Here is a 22004-nt window from a genome sequence, read left to right on the forward strand (position 1 = left end):
CAGCCCAGTGGCTCAAGGGAGCCTATGGGGCTATTTGCTAGTATGACGAGCGGTGTGCGACCCACCTCGCATTTTGTATTTAAAGCTCCCTGAGCCATGGGTTGACGAGCCCGGATCCCGCACCCGCGCGCCGTGAGAGGTACTATACCTGATAATTTTTTGGCAGTCTACTTGGCACCCCGCATACTTACCTGCTCCCTGCTGACGAGAGGCAATTATCTCGAAACACGTGTCCAGGGATGGCATTTTAACTATATACTCGTGGCATAGGTGTACCCGCCGCTGTCACTACATCCTCCAGAATCCTATGGGGCTATTTGCTAGTATGACGAGCGGTGTGCGACCCACCTCGCATTTTGTATTTAAAGCTCCCTGAGCCATGGGTTGACGAGCCCGGATCCCGCACCCGCGCGCCGTGAGAGGTACTATACCTGATAATTTTTTGGCAGTCTACTTGGCACCCCGCATACTTACCTGCTCCCTGCTGACGAGAGGCAATTACCTCGAAACACGTGTCCCGGGATGGCATTTTAACTATATACTCGTGGCATAGGTGTACCCGCCGCTGTCACTACATCCTCCAGAATCCTATGGGGCTATTTGCTAGTATGACGAGCGGTGTGCGACCCACCTCGCATTTTGTATTTAAAGCTCCCTGAGCCATGGGTTGACGAGCCCGGATCCCGCACCCGCGCGCCGTGAGAGGTACTATACCTGATAATTTTTTGGCAGTCTACTTGGCACCCCGCATACTTACCTGCTCCCTGCTGACGAGAGGCAATTACCTCGAAACACGTGTCCAGGGATGGCATTTTAACTATATACTCGTGGCATAGGTGTACCCGCCGCTGTCACTACATCCTCCAGAATCCTATGGGGCTATTTGCTAGTATGACGAGCGGTGTGCGACCCACCTCGCATTTTGTATTTAAAGCTCCCTGAGCCATGGGTTGACGAGCCCGGATCCCGCACCCGCGCGCCGTGAGAGGTACTATACCTGATAATTTTTTGGCAGTCTACTTGGCACCCCGCATACTTACCTGCTCCCTGCTGACGAGAGGCAATTACCTCGAAACACGTGTCCAGGGATGGCATTTTAACTATATACTCGTGGCATAGGTGTACCCGCCGCTGTCACTACATCTTCCAGAATCCTATGGGGCTATTTGCTAGTATGACGAGCGGTGTGCGACCCACCTCGCATTTTGTATTTAAAGCTCCCTGAGCCATGGGTTGACGAGCCCGGATCCCGCACCCGCGCGCCGTGAGAGGTACTATACCTGATAATTTTTTGGCAGTCTACTTGGCACCCCGCATACTTACCTGCTCCCTGCTGACGAGAAGCAATTACCTCGAAACACGTGTCCAGGGATGGCATTTTAACTATATACTCGTGGCATAGGTGTACCCGCCGCTGTCACTACATCCTCCAGAATCCTATGGGGCTATTTGCTAGTATGACGAGCGGTGTGCGACCCACCTCGCATTTTGTATTTAAAGCTCCCTGAGCCATGGGTTGACGAGCCCGGATCCCGCACCCGCGCGCCGTGAGAGGTACTATACCTGATAATTTTTTGGCAGTCTACTTGGCACCCCGCATACTTACCTGCTCCCTGCTGACGAGAGGCAATTACCTCGAAACACGTGTCCAGGGATGGCATTTTAACTATATACTCGTGGCATAGGTGTACCCGCCGCTGTCACTACATCCTCCAGAATCCTATGGGGCTATTTGCTAGTATGACGAGCGGTGTGCGACCCACCTCGCATTTTGTATTTAAAGCTCCCTGAGCCATGGGTTGACGAGCCCGGATCCCGCACCCGCGCGCCGTGAGAGGTACTATACCTGATAATTTTTTGGCAGTCTACTTGGCACCCCGCATACTTACCTGCTCCCTGCTGACGAGAGGCAATTACCTCGAAACACGTGTCCAGGGATGGCATTTTAACTATATACTCGTGGCATAGGTGTACCCGCCGCTGTCACTACATCTTCCAGAATCCTATGGGGCTATTTGCTAGTATGACGAGCGGTGTGCGACCCACCTCGCATTTTGTATTTAAAGCTCCCTGAGCCATGGGTTGACGAGCCCGGATCCCGCACCCGCGCGCCGTGAGAGGTACTATACCTGATAATTTTTTGGCAGTCTACTTGGCACCCCGCATACTTACCTGCTCCCTGCTGACGAGAAGCAATTACCTCGAAACACGTGTCCAGGGATGGCATTTTAACTATATACTCGTGGCATAGGTGTACCCGCCGCTGTCACTACATCCTCCAGAATCCTATGGGGCTATTTGCTAGTATGACGAGCGGTGTGCGACCCACCTCGCATTTTGTATTTAAAGCTCCCTGAGCCATGGGTTGACGAGCCCGGATCCCGCACCCGCGCGCCGTGAGAGGTACTATACCTGATAATTTTTTGGCAGTCTACTTGGCACCCCGCATACTTACCTGCTCCCTGCTGACGAGAGGCAATTACCTCGAAACACGTGTCCAGGGGATGGCATTTTAACTATATACTCGTGGCATAGGTGTACCCGCCGCTGTCACTACATCCTCCAGAATCCTATGGGGCTATTTGCTAGTATGACGAGCGGTGTGCGACCCACCTCGCATTTTGTATTTAAAGCTCCCTGAGCCATGGGTTGACGAGCCCGGATCCCGCACCCGCGCGCCGTGAGAGGTACTATACCTGATAATTTTTTGGCAGTCTACTTGGCACCCCGCATACTTACCTGCTCCCTGCTGACGAGAGGCAATTACCTCGAAACACGTGTCCAGGGATGGCATTTTAACTATATACTCGTGGCATAGGTGTACCCGCCGCTGTCACTACATCCTCCAGAATCCTATGGGGCTATTTGCTAGTATGACGAGCGGTGTGCGACCCACCTCGCATTTTGTATTTAAAGCTCCCTGAGCCATGGGTTGACGAGCCCGGATCCCGCACCCGCGCGCCGTGAGAGGTACTATACCTGCTAATTTTTGGGCAGTCTACTTGGCACCCCGCATACTTATCTGCTCCCTGCTGACGAGAGGCAATTACCTCGAAACACGTGTCCAGGGATGGCATTTTAACTATATACTCGTGGCATAGGTGTACCCGCCGCTGTCACTACATCCTCCAGAATCCTATGGGGCTATTTGCTAGTATGACGAGCGGTGTGCGACCCACCTCGCATTTTGTATTTAAAGCTCCCTGAGCCATGGGTTGACGAGCCCGGATCCCGCACCCGCGCGCCGTGAGAGGTACTATACCTGATAATTTTTTGGCAGTCTACTTGGCACCCCGCATACTTACCTGCTCCCTGCTGAGGAGAGGCAATTACCTCAAAACACGTGTCCAGGGATGGCATTTTAACTATATACTCGTGGCATAGGTGTACCCGCCGCTGTCACTACATCCTCCAGAATCCTATGGGGCTATTTGCGAGTATGACGAGCGGTGTGCGACCCACCTCGCATTTTGTATTTAAAGCTCCCTGAGCCATGGGTTGACGAGCCCGGATCCCGCACCCGCGCGCCGTGAGAGGTACTATACCTGATAATTTTTTGGCAGTCTACTTGGCACCCCGCATACTTACCTGCTCCCTGCTGACGAGAGGCAATTACCTCGAAACACGTGTCCAGGGATGGCATTTTAACTATATACTCGTGGCATAGGTGTACCCGCCGCTGTCACTACATCCTCCAGAATCCTCTGGGGCTATTTGCTAGTATGACGAGCGGTGTGCGACCCACCTCGCATTTTGTATTTAAAGCTCCCTGAGCCATGGGTTGACGAGCCCGGATCCCGCACCCGCGCGCCGTGAGAGGTACTATACCTGATAATTTTTTGGCAGTCTACTTGGCACCCTGCATACTTACCTGCTCCCTGCTGATGAGAGGCAATTACCTCGAAACACGTGTCCAGGGATGGCATTTTAACTATATACTCGTGGCATAGGTGTACCCGCCGCTGTCACTACATCCTCCAGAATCCTATGGGGCTATTTGCTAGTATGACGAGCGGTGTGCGACCCACCTCGCATTTTATAGATCTGAAAGAGTGCCTGGCTCTGTAGCCCATAGGCTTTCATTATAAGTGTAGAAAAAGAAAGTTGTGCCTTTAAGAGCAGAGAGACCACCAATATCCCATCATGCTCAGCCAGAGGCAATTACTTCAGTTCTTTTTGAAGGCTATAGTGAACTGATAATAGTGGAGCATGAGATTATGTGTCCACTCCACAGGGGAGGAGGGAGGACTGCTTATGACTATCATGGAAATACCCCTACAAGAGAACTAGAATTACAGGTAAGAAACTATACCTTCTCTTGTTTGGGATTTCCATGTATAGTCATACACGATGCATAGAATAGCAAGCTCATCCCCCTAAGGCAGTGGAGTAGACAGAAAACTACCAAAAATTAAACCCCTTTAAGAGAATAGATTTCTAAGGGATGCCTGTCCTCCTTGCACATCCGCTCTAGCATCAGTGTCCAGGCAGTAATGCCTGGTGAATGTATGGATTGACCTCCAAGTAGCTGCATTGCAAATATCCACTAAAGTAATATTCCTCATAAGGGCAGCAGTAGCTGCCTTGCCCCTGGCAGAGTGAGCTTTGGGCCTACCAGAAAGGGATTTATTGGCCAGCTGATAGCAGCAGCGAATGCAAGAGCCAATCCACCTAGAAATTACTGTTTATAAGTCGCTAAACCTGTGTGGACTGGGCCATAATTGATAAACAACTGTAGTGAATTACGAATGGCCTTAGTCTTAGCCAAATAGAATTTTAACACCCTTTTCACATCCCGCGAATGGAGAGCCCTCTCTGTTGGAGAAGAAGGATTTGGAAAAAACTTGGGTAAAGCGATAGTCTGGTTATGTGGAAATCTGAGACCACTTTAGAGAGAAATTTAGGATGTGTGCGTAACATTACTTTAGAGGAGTGGAATACTGTGTAAGGTTCATGAGTACAAGGAGCCTGAATCTCACTAACTCTCCTCGCTGATGTAATGGCCACTAGGAAAGCAGTTTTCCATGTGAGATGCTGTATTGAAGCTTTGGGAATGGGTTCGAAGGGAGGAAGCATGCGTCGAGACAGTACTACATTCAGCTCCCATGGAGGAGAAGGTGGTCTAATGGGAGGAAAAACCTTCTTTAACCCTTCTAGGAAATCTTTAATTACTGGAATCCTAAAGAAAGAGATTTGTGAAGGGCTTATCCTATATGTAGTGAGAGCAGACAGGTGGATTCTGATTGAGGAGTATTGAAGGCCAGACTTGGCAAGATATAATAAATAAGGGAGAATAACTTCTTCCTGGCAAGCCATGGGATCAAATTGGTTGGAAGCTGTTCGTGTAGATGGTCGCTTTGCTTCCTATAGAATGTCCATACAGTCCTGAGACAGGTTTAAATGACCATACTGCACTATTTCAGGAGCCATGATGCCAAACTCAAAGATAAAAGGCTGGGGTGTAGCAGTTGACCTCTGAACTTCGTGAGGAGATCCGGTCTGCAAGGCAGTCTGAGATGTGGACCGATAGACTGGTGACGGAGGTCTGAAAACCACAGCTGTCTCGGCCATAGTGGGGTAATAAGCATCATTTAGGCTGTTGTGAACGCTAGTTTCTGCAGGACTGTTGGTATTAATGGTATTGGAGGGAAAGTGTAGAGAAATTTGTTCAACCAATCTATCCATAGGGCATTCCCTAGAGATCTTGGATGGTAAAACCTGGAGGGGAAGTTGCAGCATTTTTTGTTTTCTTCTTTGGCGAACAGGTCTATAAAAGGTGTGTCCCACAAACTGAAGATACTTTGCGCGACTTCTTCGTTCAGTACCCACTCGTGGTTTTCATTGAGAACCCTGCTGAGCGCATCTGCATGGATGTTCTGTTCCCCTGGAAGATGGGCAGCTACCAGCATTAGATTCCTGGCTATCAGCCAGTGCCAAATAGATTAGGCTTCTTGCGACAGGGCTCTGGACCTCATCCCCCCCTGCTTGTTCAGGTAGTACATGAAGGTTGTATTGTTCGTTTGAACAAGCAGATTGTTGGTCATGAATGAAGGATGAAAAGCCTTGAGTGCCAGGTGTACTGCTCGGAGTTTCAGAAGGTTGATATGATACTTCTGTTCTCTGGGGGAAAATAGTCCCTGTATCTGTAAGTGATCCATGAGGGCTCCCCATCTGTGACCAAGGTCTGTGTTGGCGGAAGTTGGTGGCAAGGCATTCTGCTTAGGAGATTCTTCTGGGAACACCACCACTGGAGAGATTCCATGGTATGGATTGAAATTGTGATCTTGTCCTTCTGGTTCCACTGGTCCTCCAAGCACTCTTGGAGAGGACGCATGTGAAGGCAAGCATTGGGAGTTAGGAATATGCAGGAGGCCATCGAGTCGAGGAGAAAGGACAATATGCACACTGATGGATGGGTTTCCTCCGAAGGAAACACCTTTTCCTGCAACGTATCGATGGTAGCTCCTAAGTAATGTAGAATCTGAACTGGATATGACGTGGACTTTTGAACATTGACGTGTAGACCCAAGCGATGGAGCAGATCGCACGTCCGTAGGAAATGCTCTTGGGCTGCTGTGAATGTGAATGCTTTGATCAGTCAATCGTCCAGGTAGGGATATACAAAGATTTTTTGTTTCCGAAGGTGTACTGCCACTACTGCCATGCATTTGGAGAATGTTCTGGGCGCTGACTTGAGGCCGAATAGGAGAACCACGTAGTGGTTCTGTCCCACGACAAACCTGAGGAACTTCCGATGGGACGTTGTGATCGGAATACTCCGAGCAATGGGAGTGGCGGGATAAAAGAGAGCAGTGTTTGGATTCTGTGTGTTTTTTTAACTTCTTTGACCTGCTGGAGCTTCATGACTTCAACGATGATCAAGCACAAGATCTGCCAAGGGGAGCGTCCTTAACTTGACCAATCAATCAATCAATCAATCAGGGAATTGTGAGCACACTACTCACTCAAGGCGCTGAGGGGGGTGGGGAGGTCCACAGATCTGTTTAGCCAAGGAGCCAAGTATTGAGGGTCTTCCTGAAGGTGTTCAGGGAGCGGGTGCGTCTGATGTCTACCGGCAGACAGCGCCTTCTTCGATTTCTGTTATAGTTCCACAGCAACAAGTTTGGCTTCACGTTCCTGGAAAGCCTTATGATTCATTTTATCACAACAGTCAGATGTGGTGTTGTGTTTGGAGCTAAAACCCCAGAGGCAGACATCGTGGGTGTCTGTTACAGTAATTTGACGGTTAAAGTACCAGCACAGTTTAAACCCTGTGGTTTTCCAAGGGCGTATGGCCCTAGCACACTAGAAACTTTTTAAGGATAGAAATGCTGTCAAGCTGGTAGGATTCAACTGAGCTTCAGATCCACATCAAAAGGTACATAAAGAAAGAAACTGATGTCAGCACATGGAGGTGGCGCGGATATGTAAATGTAAATCCAGTATTTGTAAAGCGCACAGCATCCCGGCACTGGGGGCCGTCAGGAAGATTAAGCGAGCTATTGCCCAGAGTCACATGGTGCTGGGCTGACCTGCCGCCGGTGCCGGGGACGAACCGTGATCCCCAGCATCCAGGGTCAATCAATCAATCAATCAATCACTGCATTTGTAAAGCGCGCTACATACCCGAGAGGGTCTTAAGGCGCTGGGGAGGGTGCTACTGGTCAGTCGCCCTGGCCGCTGCGTCACACCTCTTGACATCACGTCACATACAGCCCATTTTCAGATCACGCTGCTGTTGTGGTCTTGCCGACACCTTTAAATCTTGTTTTTATCTTGACACACTTGCTAACTGCTCAAGGACAGAGGTCAAATGTCAGTTTGTCTTTTTACTAATTGTTGCTCATCTGTTCCTTGAAAATGGTGTTTACTTTACTTTCTCTTATTACAGTTAATGCTTTTTTGTCAAGAGAGCTATCTGACAATAATTGTGAAACAAAAGGCTGTAAAATGTCTGTTTTTTTCTCTAACACAACATTTAAACAGACTCTAAATGAATAGTACAAGTATATCAGGAATTATGAAATAACTTTTTTATGTAATTCAGAAGTGTGATGCAAACAAAGAAGCTAGCTGCTGTTAAGCCGCTCCAGAATAAGGCACTTGCCGATCCAACCACCCTTTCCAATTTACGCCCGATCTCCTTGCTTCCGGTGATGTCCAAGCTGACTGAGAAGTTCGTGAATAAACAACTTACGAGCTTCTTGGAAGTAAATAACATTCTACATCCAAATCAGTCAGGGTTTCGGTCAAATCACTCTACCGAGTCTGCCCTGCTGTTTACAGCAGAGACCCTTCGTATGGCCATCGACCAGGGAAACAAGGCTGTCTTAATTCTACTTGACCTGTCGGCAGCCTTTGATACGGTCTCACACAACATCTTAGTGGACCGTTTGGCTGCCGCAGGAGTGGATGGGATGGTTTTTGCCTGGCTGAGAAATTTTCTTAGGGACAGACGCCAAATCACAGTGCTGGGCCATTATCAATCTGAAGCTAAGGCTCTCAGCTTCGGAGTCCCCCAGGGATCGAGTCTGAGCCCTATACTTTTTAATCTGTATATGGTTCCCCTGGTAAATCTGATCGCTTCTTTTCAGATCAGTACAATTTCGTATGCTGATGATACTCAGCTCATCTTAGTACTGGATAGGGAGCGGGCGGGCGCTGAGGAAAATCTTAAAGAGTGCCTAGCAGCAACATTTAAGTGGATGACTGATAATCACCTTAAATGTAATGCTGGAAAAACTGAAATCCTGCCATTTGGAAAGCAAAACTTGTTTTCCCCGAAAAGTTGTTGGCCCGATGATGCAGTAGCCCCCCCTAATACCATTACATCAGCTCGGAATTTAGGCATTAAGTTTGATAATCAGCTGTCCTTCAAACAACAAGCGGTTGCCGTAGCTGGCACATGTTTCCACATAATAAAAGCTTTGAGAAAGTTTTTTGATTTTCTGCCTTTGTCAGCTAGGAAAACAGTCGCAGTGGCCCTAATCACTTCCAGGCTGGACTATTGTAATAGTCTATATGCTGGAGCCAATAAATCGGTACTCCACAGATTACAAATGGTCCAACATGCAGCGGCCCGCCTAGTATTACGTTGGCCCCGTAGGTCATCAGCCTCTGCAGCACTGAATGCGCTCCACTGGCTTCCAATTGCTAAGAGGATTCTTTTTAAGATCCTTTTAATCACCTTCAGGGCTTTTCACCATCAAGGACCTAAATACCTACGGAATGGCTTTAGACGATACCATCCGGTACGCTGCCTAAGGTCTGTGGGTCAGAATCTGCTTGTAATCCCTAGATTCAAGCTAACAACTAAGGGTGGCAAATCCCTTTTTGTGTTGGGTGCCAAGGCCTGGAATAAGCTTCCCCTCTCTCTACGTTCTTTGTCCCATGAAATCCATTAGTAGGAAGGCACTAAAAACTTGGTTATTTTCTATGACCGATGCAGTCTGCACAGCAATGGTTTAATATGTAGTGTCTAGCGTGAACTGTGTCTATTCCCTCCAACTCGTCCATCTGGGTTGGGTAAGCGCCAAGATACTCCCTGGAGTGATAGCAGCGCTATAGAAATATATTTTACATTACATTACATTACATTACAAATTGGAGCAAAACAAGTCAGAACACTTTACTTGGTGATGTGCAAATGTCAAATATATTTGCAGACACTTTATTTCAAAACATTGTGTACTTTATAGTTTTAAAACCACATGTCAGGGACAAATTCTGTGACCATTTCAATGTAAAATCTGATGATTACAAATTACAGTGGGCTGCTACTTTATGCTTTAGTTATGTATTTATTAAAAGTGACAGTTTGTAAACAAGATGACAATGCAATTAATGACTTACGAGGCAAGTCTGCAGTCATGTGTATCCAATGTGTGGCTAGATTTGTATTCTATATGGAGTTAATGTTTGATCTATTTAATCAAACAAAAGAGTTTTCTGTACAGCAGACGTGCTGAACTCGCAAATTTGAAGGTGCTCTCATGTGTGATAAAGATGAAAATGGCATCTCAGTGATTTAAAATACTTGCCCAGGATCACATAATTTGAAACCAGTTTATGGGTCAAGAGCATTATAATTAGGTCAAGTATATTATTTAAGTCACTAGGCCTGCAGATCTAGTAACATTTTTAGGATTTTTTCTAAGCCTGGGGTTTGGTCTCATGATTCATTTTAGCACAGCAGTCACATGACGCCTAGTTGTGTTTGAAGCTGAGACACCAGAGGCAGATGTTGTGAGTGTCTGTTACAGTCATTTGACGGTTACAGTCCCAGCACAGTTTGAACCCTGTGGTTTTCCAAAGAAACATATCCCTACAACACAAGAAACTTTTTAAGGACAGAAATTCGGTGAGGTTGGCAGGGTTCGACTGAGCTCCAGATCTGTGTCCGAAGGCACGTAAAGAAAGGAACTGATGTTAGCACATGTTGTTGCCGCTGATATAGCGGCTCCGACATCTCATCCAGGGTGGGATGGATCGATACCACCTACCGATGCACAAGGTAATTGGCTTGAGGTATTTAAAAGGTGAGGAATCTGCATTTCATTCAAACAAATTCAACTATATATAAATATAAAAATAGCTCAGATTCAAAATAAGCCAAGTGTGACAAGCCAATTAAGGTTTTTGTGCAGAAATGCTAGTTTCTTCCTAGATTTGCTGAACAGGTACATGAAAAAAACAAAAATATACTCACCATATCATTGGAAATGATGACACTGTTTCATCAAACAGTTTGATTTCACATCTTTGGCCTTTTCTTTTGTCAGCTGTGGTAAACAGTTTTACCTCCCCTACCTTTAAAGAATGTACATTTACAAATGTTGTTTCTGATGTGGAATTTGTCAGCTAATTTAAAATGTCTTTGATATAAACAACAATAACACTAGTGAAACAATGAAAAACCTAAAGAACAAGTTACTTTACCTTCAGTAACATTCTTTCCCATCGATACTATCTAACAGCAGATTCCTCACCTTGCGAACACCGCCAGGCACCAGATTGGATGTGAAGATTTTTCTCAGCATTGCTCCTGCCTGTCAGCAGGTTTCCACGTGCTGCTCTGCACCAGATATGTGGAGTGGTGTGGCTCACTGGTTAGAAGTAGCAGACCCGGAAGCAGAGGTCGGTCAGGGACCAGGGTTTGATTCCCGACGCGGCAGGGTCTTGGGCCAAGGTCAGCGGACTCGATAATTCTCGCCTCGGTGCCTACTCTAATCATGGATCACACTCAGCAACTCTGGGAAATAGCTTGCTTAATCTCCACTAATGGCCCCATCAGTGCCGGGGATGCTTGGTCTTCACCTTGGAGATGCCCAGTAAGGGACCATCTCACAGGGAAAGCCAGGATGGGTTCCCCAGCAGTACACAGCGCCGGGACACTCTGCTTGAGTAGCTGAGCGCTCAATAAAACACCAGATAACATAACATAACATATGTCCTGCTCCTGAATTGACATCAGAGCCACATATAAGGGCCACCCCTGCACGTTCATGTCAGTTTTATCCTTTACTCTGTCCAGTCTGTCGGACACAGGGAGCTCAATAACTGAACAGATGTGATAGTGTACTGAACACAAGCTTGGGGGAACTTTTCTATAGATAGAGAAAGAGACTATTCCACAGAATATGGAATGGCGCTGTAGGAGGTAAGTGTAGGAAACGGCCTCTTTTTTGCATGATCGTCCCACATTTTTTGTGGAATGGTGCTACTACTTTTTTGATTCTGTGCACTGGCACTTTACTAACCAAGCCCCCAGTGCATGTGCTCTGACCTCTGAAACATGTTGAATTTGGTTATACTCCCAATTGGCACACTTAACTTATCTCTAATTGCCTAGTTTATGGTACAAAGTGTACCCGGGATCTGTAGGTTAGATGTCACTTGTGGGCTGCAGTACCTATTGTGTCACCACCACATTAAGAATATGAAACATGGCTCCAGGCCTACCACTGTAGCTTGGCTGTGGCAGTTTTAAAACTGTAATTTTACTTGTCAAAATAAACCTTTTTGACAGGTCACACCCTTCCTTTTAAACATTAATAAGCCATTCCTATGTAGACCTTATAAGCCCTAAATCAGGGTGCATGGCATTTAAAAGTAAAACATGTAGAAATTCAGTGTTACATATGTCCTTACAGTGAAAAAAGCCCCAAATGCTATTTACATTGTAGCAAGACTGACTGTTCCATAGCATTGGATTACATTAGGATAATTAATAATGCTAATTTCAGTTAGGAAACAGCTAGCAATATAACTCACAAAGTCTTTTTTATAATTTTTTTAAACCCACTTTAATGGAAAAATCGCATTTGTGATAACCATTAAGAAAAATGTTCCTTTAGATAGTTACCTTTTGTCTACCTAAAGGGAGGTAATGTTGTTCCCATCACACAATGGCTTGTGGGCTGGGCTAAGGAAATTGATTACCGTCAAAAAGCCCTCCCCTGTCACTGTTACTAACACCTGGGCCAGCTCCTTCTTTTGTTCACCTTTCCTGGCAGGCACCAATCCCAGTGAGAGAGGAACCGCCCCAGAACCGGTTAGAGTGACGATAGAGGTAAGGCTGCTCATTATCATGACCATATCTCTTGGTGGGTACACAAGCTCAGAGCAGGGAAAGAAGGGTTCTATCATGTTGGATGTATGTACAGAGGGGTATAGTGGGATTGCTTACTGTAAGGCAACCAGGAACTCTGGCAGAAGAGGGGTAGGGTTACTCCCAAGAACTTTTTCCCTACTGTTTAAGGAGGAGCCCGGGGTCTATTCTTCGGAACCCTTCTGGGCCTGTAGAAGACAGAAGAAGGACTGCATCTGCGGTTGAGATCTGTAAGGAGACCTGAAGTACTGGACTGCTCTCACTTGTATCCAGGACAAAGAAGTAGACTCCAAGGTCAGTTAGTTGGCTCCACTTAAATTACTGGGCTACAAAACCAGCACAAAAAAAACCTTTCCCTGTAGAGCCCAGATGATCAGTTCAAACGCAACCAGCCCCGGACCCTGCTGGTGTATTCCGCTGGAGTGGGTCTTGACTACCAAGAGCTGTTCCAGAGGTCTTGGGACCCTTGACTATGCCAAAATGTACTCCTCCTGATATCCTGAAAAACCTGGGGGCTTATTTATGAGCCCCTTGTGACACTATTGCGCCACCGTTGCGTTACTTTTCGTGCCGCAGTGGTGGCGTAAACAATGCGCCACATTGTGCCAAATTTACAAAGTGACCCATCTAGGCAGATGTGTCACCTTGTAAAGCCCTGCGCCACATTATACCAGCGACAGGTATAATGTGGCGCAGGGTGGGTGTTTTCACGCAACAAAGCCTCATAGGAGTGGCGCAGTGAAATCTATCAGATTTTACTGCACCACTTCTAGGACGCCACTGCGTCAAAACCTTACGCCTGTCTCATAGCAGGCATAAGGGTGACGCAGTGCTTTGTGTATAGGCCTGCCTCATGCATTGCACAACTCCAGCAATGCATAACATTTGAGCCTACAGATACGTCTGGATTCCTGATGCATCTGGCACTCCTTGCGACATGGAGCGCAGTACAGTCAATACGGCGCATCCATCATGTCGCAAGAAGGGTGCAGTGAAAACTGTTGCATCGCTGTTTTCACGCAGCGATACAACAGTTTTCATAAATAAGCACCCTGGTATTTAGAACCTTTTTGTCTTCAAAAATCTCCAGAGGACCAGGACAACCCTGCCAAGTCGATCCAACAAAGCTGCGTTGCTGGCCATAGATTCAGGTTGCTCCCGCTTAGAGCTTTTCCAGAGCAACAAATCTGTTTCAGTGGGAAATTGCAGAGAAGGTATTCGGCCTCGTTTAGCCCTGGTTGGCTGCAACTTGTAGTCTTGCCCCACTGGAGGAATCGGAAACAAAAATAAAGTGACTAAATCTGAACGTAGAAATTTTCACCAGGCAAACGCACCAAATGTATACAGCTGGCAAGGGACCTTCCATGGGTTTGAATTGTGAATTTCTGCCGCTCTGAACTTTCCTGCAACAAGTCGACAGCTTCATTTGGACCTTGTCCTACAGCTATCTGGCCTTGTGAAACCCTTTTGGGCAACAACTTGCTGCCTTGACGCGCTGAAGATTTTTGACTACTATTTCAGATATTAAGTATGAAGATAAAAGTTTCTACTGATTTCTGTATCTCACCTGTGCCACATTGCAGTATGCGTTACATCATGTATAGGTCAAGGTCAAGCTCAATCAGATGAACGCAGTTGACACTTAATACTTTTTGGAACTATTTTTATTTAAAACTTTAAAAATTAATATTTCCAGTTTCCCTTACTAGATTTTTGTTGTGTTCTTTGTCATTTTATGCAATGAATTATATATTATTTGTGGTTTTGACTTTTTAACGGTTTTGGTACTTCTAAATGCTTTACACATTTTCTCTAGTTAAGGCTCACTGTTCTATGCTATATCTACCAGAGGATGAGGTTAAAATTACTGAAACCTTTACTAAACCTAACAAGAATAGTGACCTTATTACTTGAGGTGGACCTCTTTCTCACAGTAGGTAACTTGTTTTTCTCATGGATACTTCTAACTGCATGGTCCTCAGCTTGTGGATTGATACCAGAACAATATCTTCCCATGTGTTGTGAGATGGCTCAAACCAAACGCTCCTACACGACCGAACGGGCAAAGTGCCCTTACCATCAGACCTTGCTACCTAGGGAGCAGTGCTTTGTAAATGTGTGGATTGATACCAATGTTACGGCCTGAAAAATCTTCATAGCAGGTACTCAGCATGTAAACTAAGACGTATAAGTATAAGTATAAAGAAGCTTATTAAGCGCTCGAATGCCAAAGGGTCTTGGCGCTGGAGTATGTAAGCACGGCAGAATGGAGGGCTGATAGCTACTGAAGGTTAAACAGCCGGAATTTCAGGGCTTTCCTGAAAGAGGAAAGATTCTGCTGAAGTCGCAAGGCCACTGGTAGTTTATTCCATAATTGGATTGCACAGCTAGAAAATGAGCGGCCACCCCATCTGGCCCGTCTATGTCTGGAAGTACAGATAAGGCCAAGATTGGCCGATTGTAGAGCCCGTGGGGGTGTGTAGAGCCTGAACCTATCCTGACAGTCCACCGAGCCCCCGCCGTAACATGCCTTGTGCACCAAGCAGAGCGCCTTGAACTCGATTCTCTGCTGAACAGGGAGCCAATGTAGTGACCTTCTTCCATTGGAGGTAGGGGGACCCTTGGGTAGATTTAAAATGACACGGACGGCAGCGTTCTGCAGTGACTGAATTTTACTGATCTGATGCTTATCAATGCCCAGGAACATCGCATTACAGTAATCCAGTCTGGACATGAAGAGGGCGGCCATTACCGTCTTCTGAAGTGCCCGGGGAATGAAGGGGAAGATTTTGCGCAGAGTCTTAAGCAGGAAAAAGCATGCTGAAGTTAGACTGTTCACCTGAGCTAACATGTTCAGTTTATCGTCGAAAATCACCCTAAGACTCCTCACCTTTCTGACAGGTAGAGGACATTCCCCCGCCTCTGGTGGCCACCACAGAGCGCTCCATATTGGAGGTCCATTGCCAAATTCAATGACTTCTGTTTTCTCTGTGTTTATCTTTAGGAAACTCAGGCTCATCCACTCCATAACGTCCTTCAGACAGGCATGGAATCTTGCCGCTGTTAGCTCCGGTCTATCGGATACCGATATCACCAATTGCGAATCATCTGCATAAGACACGAAGGTGAAACCATGTTTCCTCGCTACTCTGGCCAGCGGCCTGACATAAACATTAAACAGAGTAGGGGACAAAGCTGAGCCTTGTGGGACACCGCGGGGCAAATTGAAATTGCCCGATTGTAGACCCTCCCAGTTCAGATTCTGTTTTCTGTCATCCAGAAACGAGGAGAGGCGGGCCAAAGCCCGCTCGTTAATCCCTACCTCCTTTAGTCGCCGCACCAACACCGTATGGTTGGCGGTGTCGAACGCGGCCGACAAATCAAGGAGGACAAGGATTGCCCTTTCTCCCCCATCAACTGCAGCCCGAATTCCCTCTGCTGCAGCGATTAGGGCAGACTCAGTGGAATGTTTTAGGTGAAAGCCATGTTGAGACGGATCAAGCAAGCTATTACTGTCCAAGTACTCAGTTAGTGTTGTGTTAATTGCTCTTTCAATGACCTTGGCTACTAATGGCAGGCCCGAGATTGGCCGATAGTTTTTGAATTCGGTGGGCTCCAACGTGGCTTTCTTAAGAATCGGCCGAACACTGGCAGTTTTCCAGGCAGTAGGGTAAATCCCAGATGCCAGGACTTGATTAATCAGGGACGTGAGAGTGTAACTAATCCTTTCCGCCACCATATGCATGATAGGCGGGGGGCAAGGGTCAGAAGCTGATCCCGATTTAATAGATTTTAAAATATCTATTACCACCTCTTCAGATAGGGAACCAAAACTAGTTAGGCTACACAACGAATTCTCCTCATCCCAGGGGAGCTGCTGTGTGCCTGATAGATGTTTTAGAGTTGATGAGTTGGCCAGGTCGTCGTATATTGTCTGCACCTTATTATGAAAAAAGACTGTCAACTGATTACAGAAGTCCTGATCGGGGCTGAACAGGCTACCCTGCTGGGGTTTGGCCAAAAAAGACACGGATTTAAAAAGATCTTTAGCATAGTTCCCCGCATCCTGGATTTTCAGAGTGAAGTATGTTCTCTTAGTTGTCAGAATGGCCTGTTTGTATTTATTCAAGACACCATTGTAGGCGTCTTTGCTGACCCTACTATAGTCCACTCTCCAGAGACGCTCGTACCTTCTGCATTCGACTTTTAATCGTTTAAGCTCCGGGCCATACCATGGTGCACCCGAAGGGCGCATGTTAAGTGTGGCGGTATGTTCAGCGTAGCAGCGTAGGCTCTGGTCAAATGAGCCCTTGTACTTCCAGGAGCTGCTTCTTGGCAAATTCATAGCAGATTTTAATACAGAGCACTATACACCTCGATAGGATACTTTTCCGCACTGTGTTACCTTTCTTGGCCTCAGAGAATAGCCCTGAGAAGTGCTGATTATCCATCAAGTGGTCCTTGGTATGACTGATGTAAAAGCATAACCCATTTGGTGCAGAGGACGGAATGTTTCCATCCTCCGCCACAGTGCCGTGTGCCGAGGACGGAACGGTTCCATACTCTACGCATGACCACCAATTCCCTCTGCTGTAAACAGCTGAGGGTTTTCCTTTTTTTGTTTTTCAGCCTCGGAGCTGGGAAAGAACTTCCCCAACCTCCTGAGGCATTTGTTTTTTCAAAGTAAGGACGATTACGCGCATGGTACACTGTCATCATTACATTGAAAGTGAAAGTGAAATGAGCCAAATTGCTTGTTTCACTTTCACTGCTTTGGTGCTCGCGGGGCTAACTTAGGCCCTGAGCACCGAAACACACAGGGGAGGTATCATTGGAAAGGGAAGAGTCCTTCCCTAGTGGATCCCCGCTTGGGGATCACCAAAGGAGGGCGATACCCAATCAGGGATCCACCACTAGACACCAGGGAGGGGGGAGCGGCCTCTTGGGCAAGGGCCTTTCCTCCCCCGGTATTTCAATGGGTATATTCAGTCTATCTGCCCTCCCCGGGTGTCTACTTTTCGGAAATGATTGGGTTTCCTAGGTTTCCCTAGATGGCCACTGAGGCCAGGACCAAAAAGGCAGGTGACCCCCTTGCAAAACAATCATTTTGATGTCTCCACAATACGTTTTGGGCCCTTCCCTGTCACGAGTACTTGGCCCACCCACCGCGTAGGTGAGGTAGCATTTTTATCGAGAGACCTGGTGGAACGGTAGGGTGTTAGGAAATCTGTGTCGGCCCGGTGATCCAACAACTTTCCCACACAGAAAATTAGGGAAATGTGAATTTATTTAGTGAAATTTGAGGTTTGCAGGGCATTCTGGGTAGGAAAATGTTGGGGGATCCACACAAGCCACACCTTCCTGGACTTCCCCGGGTGTCTAGTTTTCAGAACTGCCTGGATTTCACAGTACTGTTCTGGTCTCCCCAGTACGTTTTGGGTCATTTCCTGTCGCAGGCACTAGGCCTACCTACACAAGTAAGGTACCATATTTATTGGGGGACTTGGAGGAATGCTGGGTGGGTGAAGGTTTGTGGCTCCCCGCAGGTTCCAGGACCCTCCATCACAGAAATGTGAGGAAAATGTATTTTTATTTTTACAAGTTTGAGAGAGCCACACAAGTCTCCCCACACTGGATTTCTCTGGGGGGCCAGTTTTAAAAAATGTACAGGTTTGCTAGGTTTTCCAAGGTGCCAGCTGGGCTAGGGTCCAAAATCCACACCTAGGCACATTGCAAAAAAAAAAGAGTCAGTTTTCACTGGAAAAATGTAATGTGTCCACATTGCTTTTTGGGCCGCTTCCTGTCGGGGGCACAAGGCCTACCTACACAAGTGTGGTACTATTTTTATCAGGAGACTTGGGGTAATGCTGGGTGGGGGAGGTTTGTGGCTTCCCACAGATTTCAGGAACTTTCTAATACAGAAATATGAGGAAAATGTATTTTTTTTACAAAGTTTGAGGTTTGCAAGCTATTCTGGGTAACAGAACCTGGTGAGAGTCCCACAAGTCACCCCATCCTGGATTCCCCTGGGCGTCTAGTTTACAAACATTTACATGTTGGCTAAGCTTCCCTAGGTGTCTGCTGAGCTAGCATTCAAAATCCACAGCTAGGTAAATTGCAAAAAAAGGGTCAGTTTTCATTGGAAAAACGTGGTGTCCACATTGCTTTTTGGACTGTTTTCTGTCGTGGGCACTAGGCCTACCCAAAGAAGTGTGGTACCATTTTCATCAGGAGATTTAGGGGAACACAGAATAGTAGAACAAATGTTATTACCAATTTACTTTCAATATATTTCTGCCTTCCATATGTAAGACAGTGTGTAAAAAAGATCCATTTTGAAAAATGGTTTCTAATTAAAAAAAATCCAAGAAGTTCAAATAACCACTGCTTCTAAACTCCATATGTTGTTCCCTTTCAGAAACACATAGGTTTCCTTGATACCTATTTTTTACTCTTTTTAAATGTTAGTAAATGAATTGTTGTATAGCCGGTACACAATGAAAAACCACTGCAAGGAGCAGCTCAGTTTTTGCCTCTGTGTACCTCGGGTTCTTGGTGAACCTGCAAGTCCTATATAGCCCTGCAACCAGAGGGGTCCAGCGGACGTAACAGTATATTGCTTTAAAAAATCTGCCATACTTAGCAGAAGTTACAGGTGAAAAAATAGGCACAAATCGCAGTTTTTTCCAACTCAAATTCAATATTATTTTATTCCAACTGTTACTTTTTATAGGAAAACATCGAGGGATCTACACAAATGACCTCTTGCTGAATTAAAATTTTTGTCTACTTGTATAGCTTTCCGGGATCCATTATTGGTTTCATACACATTTCTACCACTAACTGGAAGGAGGTTGAAAGCATAAAAAATAGGGAAAAATGCCAAAACTGAGCAGAAAATGTTGGTTTTCTGAAAAACTTGTGCTGCTCCTGAAAAGGAAGATTTTAGCACCGCAAACCCTTTGTTGATACCATTTGCAGGGAAAAAAACAGACGCTATCTTCTGTAGCATTATTTTCCCATTTTTTCAACCCAAAAAACAAAATGTTGCTGTATTTTGGCCAATTTCTCATGGGAATCCACAAACTCTGAGTCAGTGCCGGGCTGGGAACCAAAACCAGCCCTGGCAAACTGCTCGGCCGGCCCCCCAGGGCCGGTTTTGGCTGATTTTGTTACAAGGGCCGATATTGCAGTCCCCCCGTCCCCAAAATCGGCCCCCACCATGGCGGCCCACCGGGGAAACGCCCGGTTCCTGCAACAGCCAGTCTGGCCCTACTCTGGTACCTTAACAATCCCCAGGATGTTGGAAGAAAAGGAGGCAAATTTGGCGTGGATGCCTTATGTGGACAAAATGTTACAGGGTCTAAGCGCAAACTATGCCAATTAGCCAAAAAACGCTTAGCACAGGGGTGGAAAAGGCCTAGCAGCGAAGGGGTTAAAGCTCCTTCTGGGTAACAACAATAGAGTCTCTATTCCTCTTTGGCGGGGTGAGGCGGAACAAATAACGGCTAAAGTGTGATGGATTGTAAAACATGAAAAGAAATCAGAACTAATGACAGAAATGTTGAACTGGTCCTCAACAAGATTTTCTCCTGTAAAAGGTGACAGGCACGGCCGACCCAGGTAAGAGCGTTGAGGCAGGGAGGTCGACAGACGATGGGATAGGTAAAAAAAAATAAAAAATAACCCTGCCTTACACTCGCCGCATCGCCAAGTCCCCCACCCTTCCCCACTTCCTTACCGTTCTGACCTGTATCAGCTGCGCCTGAAAAGTGGGTGTATGCAGGTTAACAGACATTCACTCATGTAACAGGCTGAACTTATTGCAATGAGAAAGACTGTTTTGAGAGTCATCAGACGCAAAAGACAGTTGTGCATATGTCCAAATGAGGAACACATAAGGAATGTGAGAACCAAATGAATTGTCCCACTGCGGCATCACAAAAGGTCTTGGTGAAAACACATAAACTAGACCTTTAAGAAAAGCATCATAACAAGTTGGTGCAGCAAACGCGAAAAGGCGAAAAGAGAAAACAAATAAGGATTAGTTACTTACCTGTAATCCTAGTTCTCTTCCAGGGGTATCCTCATCAAAGTCATAAGCACTAGAATATTCCCGCCCATGCGCAGGACCCCAGAAACACAATCATATATGTGACAAACATATATGTATCACCATATATATATACATATATATATAATAAAAAAGCAAATGCAGCCTTTCATAACTAGAGCTGAATAATGCTGTAAGGATTACCCTGTATATCACAAACAATACATTAAAAACCAGGGAAAAACAACAGCAAAGCATGTTTGAAAACTGTTTTAATGCTTAGCACTTAGCACAATCTCTCAGATAGGACTGAAAGCATTGACAGCTCACAGGCTGAATTGCAGAAAAACATAGACTAGAAAGGCTGAAAAGCTGACTCATAGCAACATAGAAATAAACTGGCACCGTGCCTTTAAGGCAGCCATGACCCCTAGCTTCCCATCATGCCTCAGGGGTGACAGTTAGGTCAGTTGTTCTTTGCGGTGACTTAAAAGCCATGACACAAAGAGTTGACAATTTCTTTAAAACAAGGTTCCTTTGCCCGGGGAGGCGGGAGGTTTGCTTATGACTTTGATGGGGATACCCCTGGAAGAGAACTAGGATTACAGGTAAGTAACTAATCCTTCTCTTCCAGGGGATCCTCATCAATAGTCATAAACACTAGAATAGAATAGCGAGCCTAACCTCTTCCACCTGCGGGCAAAGGAAATATTTATTAATAATCAAGCTCAGATAACCAAACTTGAAAACCCCAATATCTTATTATCTGAATAGATTCCTCAAGGAGGCTTGGCCTACTTGAGTATCCGCTCTGGAATTGGATTCAAGACAATAATGCCTTGTGAATGTGTGTACCGATCTCCAGGTTGCTGCCTTGCAAATCTCTGCCATTGGAAAATCATGCAAGAAAGCTATTGTAGCCGCTTTCCCCCTAGTGGAGTGTGCTTTAGGCGACAACAATAGGGGTTTATTTGCCAACTGGTAGGCCAATTTTATACAGGACACTATCCATCTCGAAATGGACCTTTTGGAAGCTGGAAAGCCTGTCCTCATGGAACCATAATTTAAAAACAATTGATCTGATTTCCTTATGTCCTTCGTTCCCTCCAAATAGAACTTGAGCACTCTCTTAAGGTCTAAGGAGTGGAGTGACCTCTCCGCAGGAGTAGCAGGATTGGGAAAAAAAGATGGTAGGAAGATTGACTGGTTAACATGAAATTCAGATACAACTTTTGGCAAAAAAGCAGAGTGAGTCCTTAACACTACCCTGTTGTGGTGAAAAATAGTATATGGCTCTTTGGCACACTGCGCTTGGATTTCACTTGCGCTGATGTTATCGCC

At 46.1% G+C, this 22004-nt stretch overlaps 1 protein-coding gene across 1 annotated transcript in view; it reads right to left on the bottom strand.

Annotated features, from left to right (window-relative positions):
- MEIOB (meiosis specific with OB-fold) overlaps positions 1-22004 on the bottom strand; it is an 877351-nt gene that overhangs the window by 507677 nt on the left and 347670 nt on the right. Inside the window, exon 7 of the mRNA XM_085629370.1 lies at positions 10709-10809. Coding sequence (XP_085485496.1) covers positions 10709-10809 — 101 coding nt within the window. The remainder of the gene's footprint in view (positions 1-10708; positions 10810-22004) is intronic.

Source organism: Triturus cristatus, chromosome 10, assembly GCF_964204655.1.
Source record: "Triturus cristatus chromosome 10, aTriCri1.1, whole genome shotgun sequence".
Classification (NCBI taxonomy): Eukaryota; Metazoa; Chordata; class Amphibia; order Caudata; family Salamandridae; genus Triturus; species Triturus cristatus.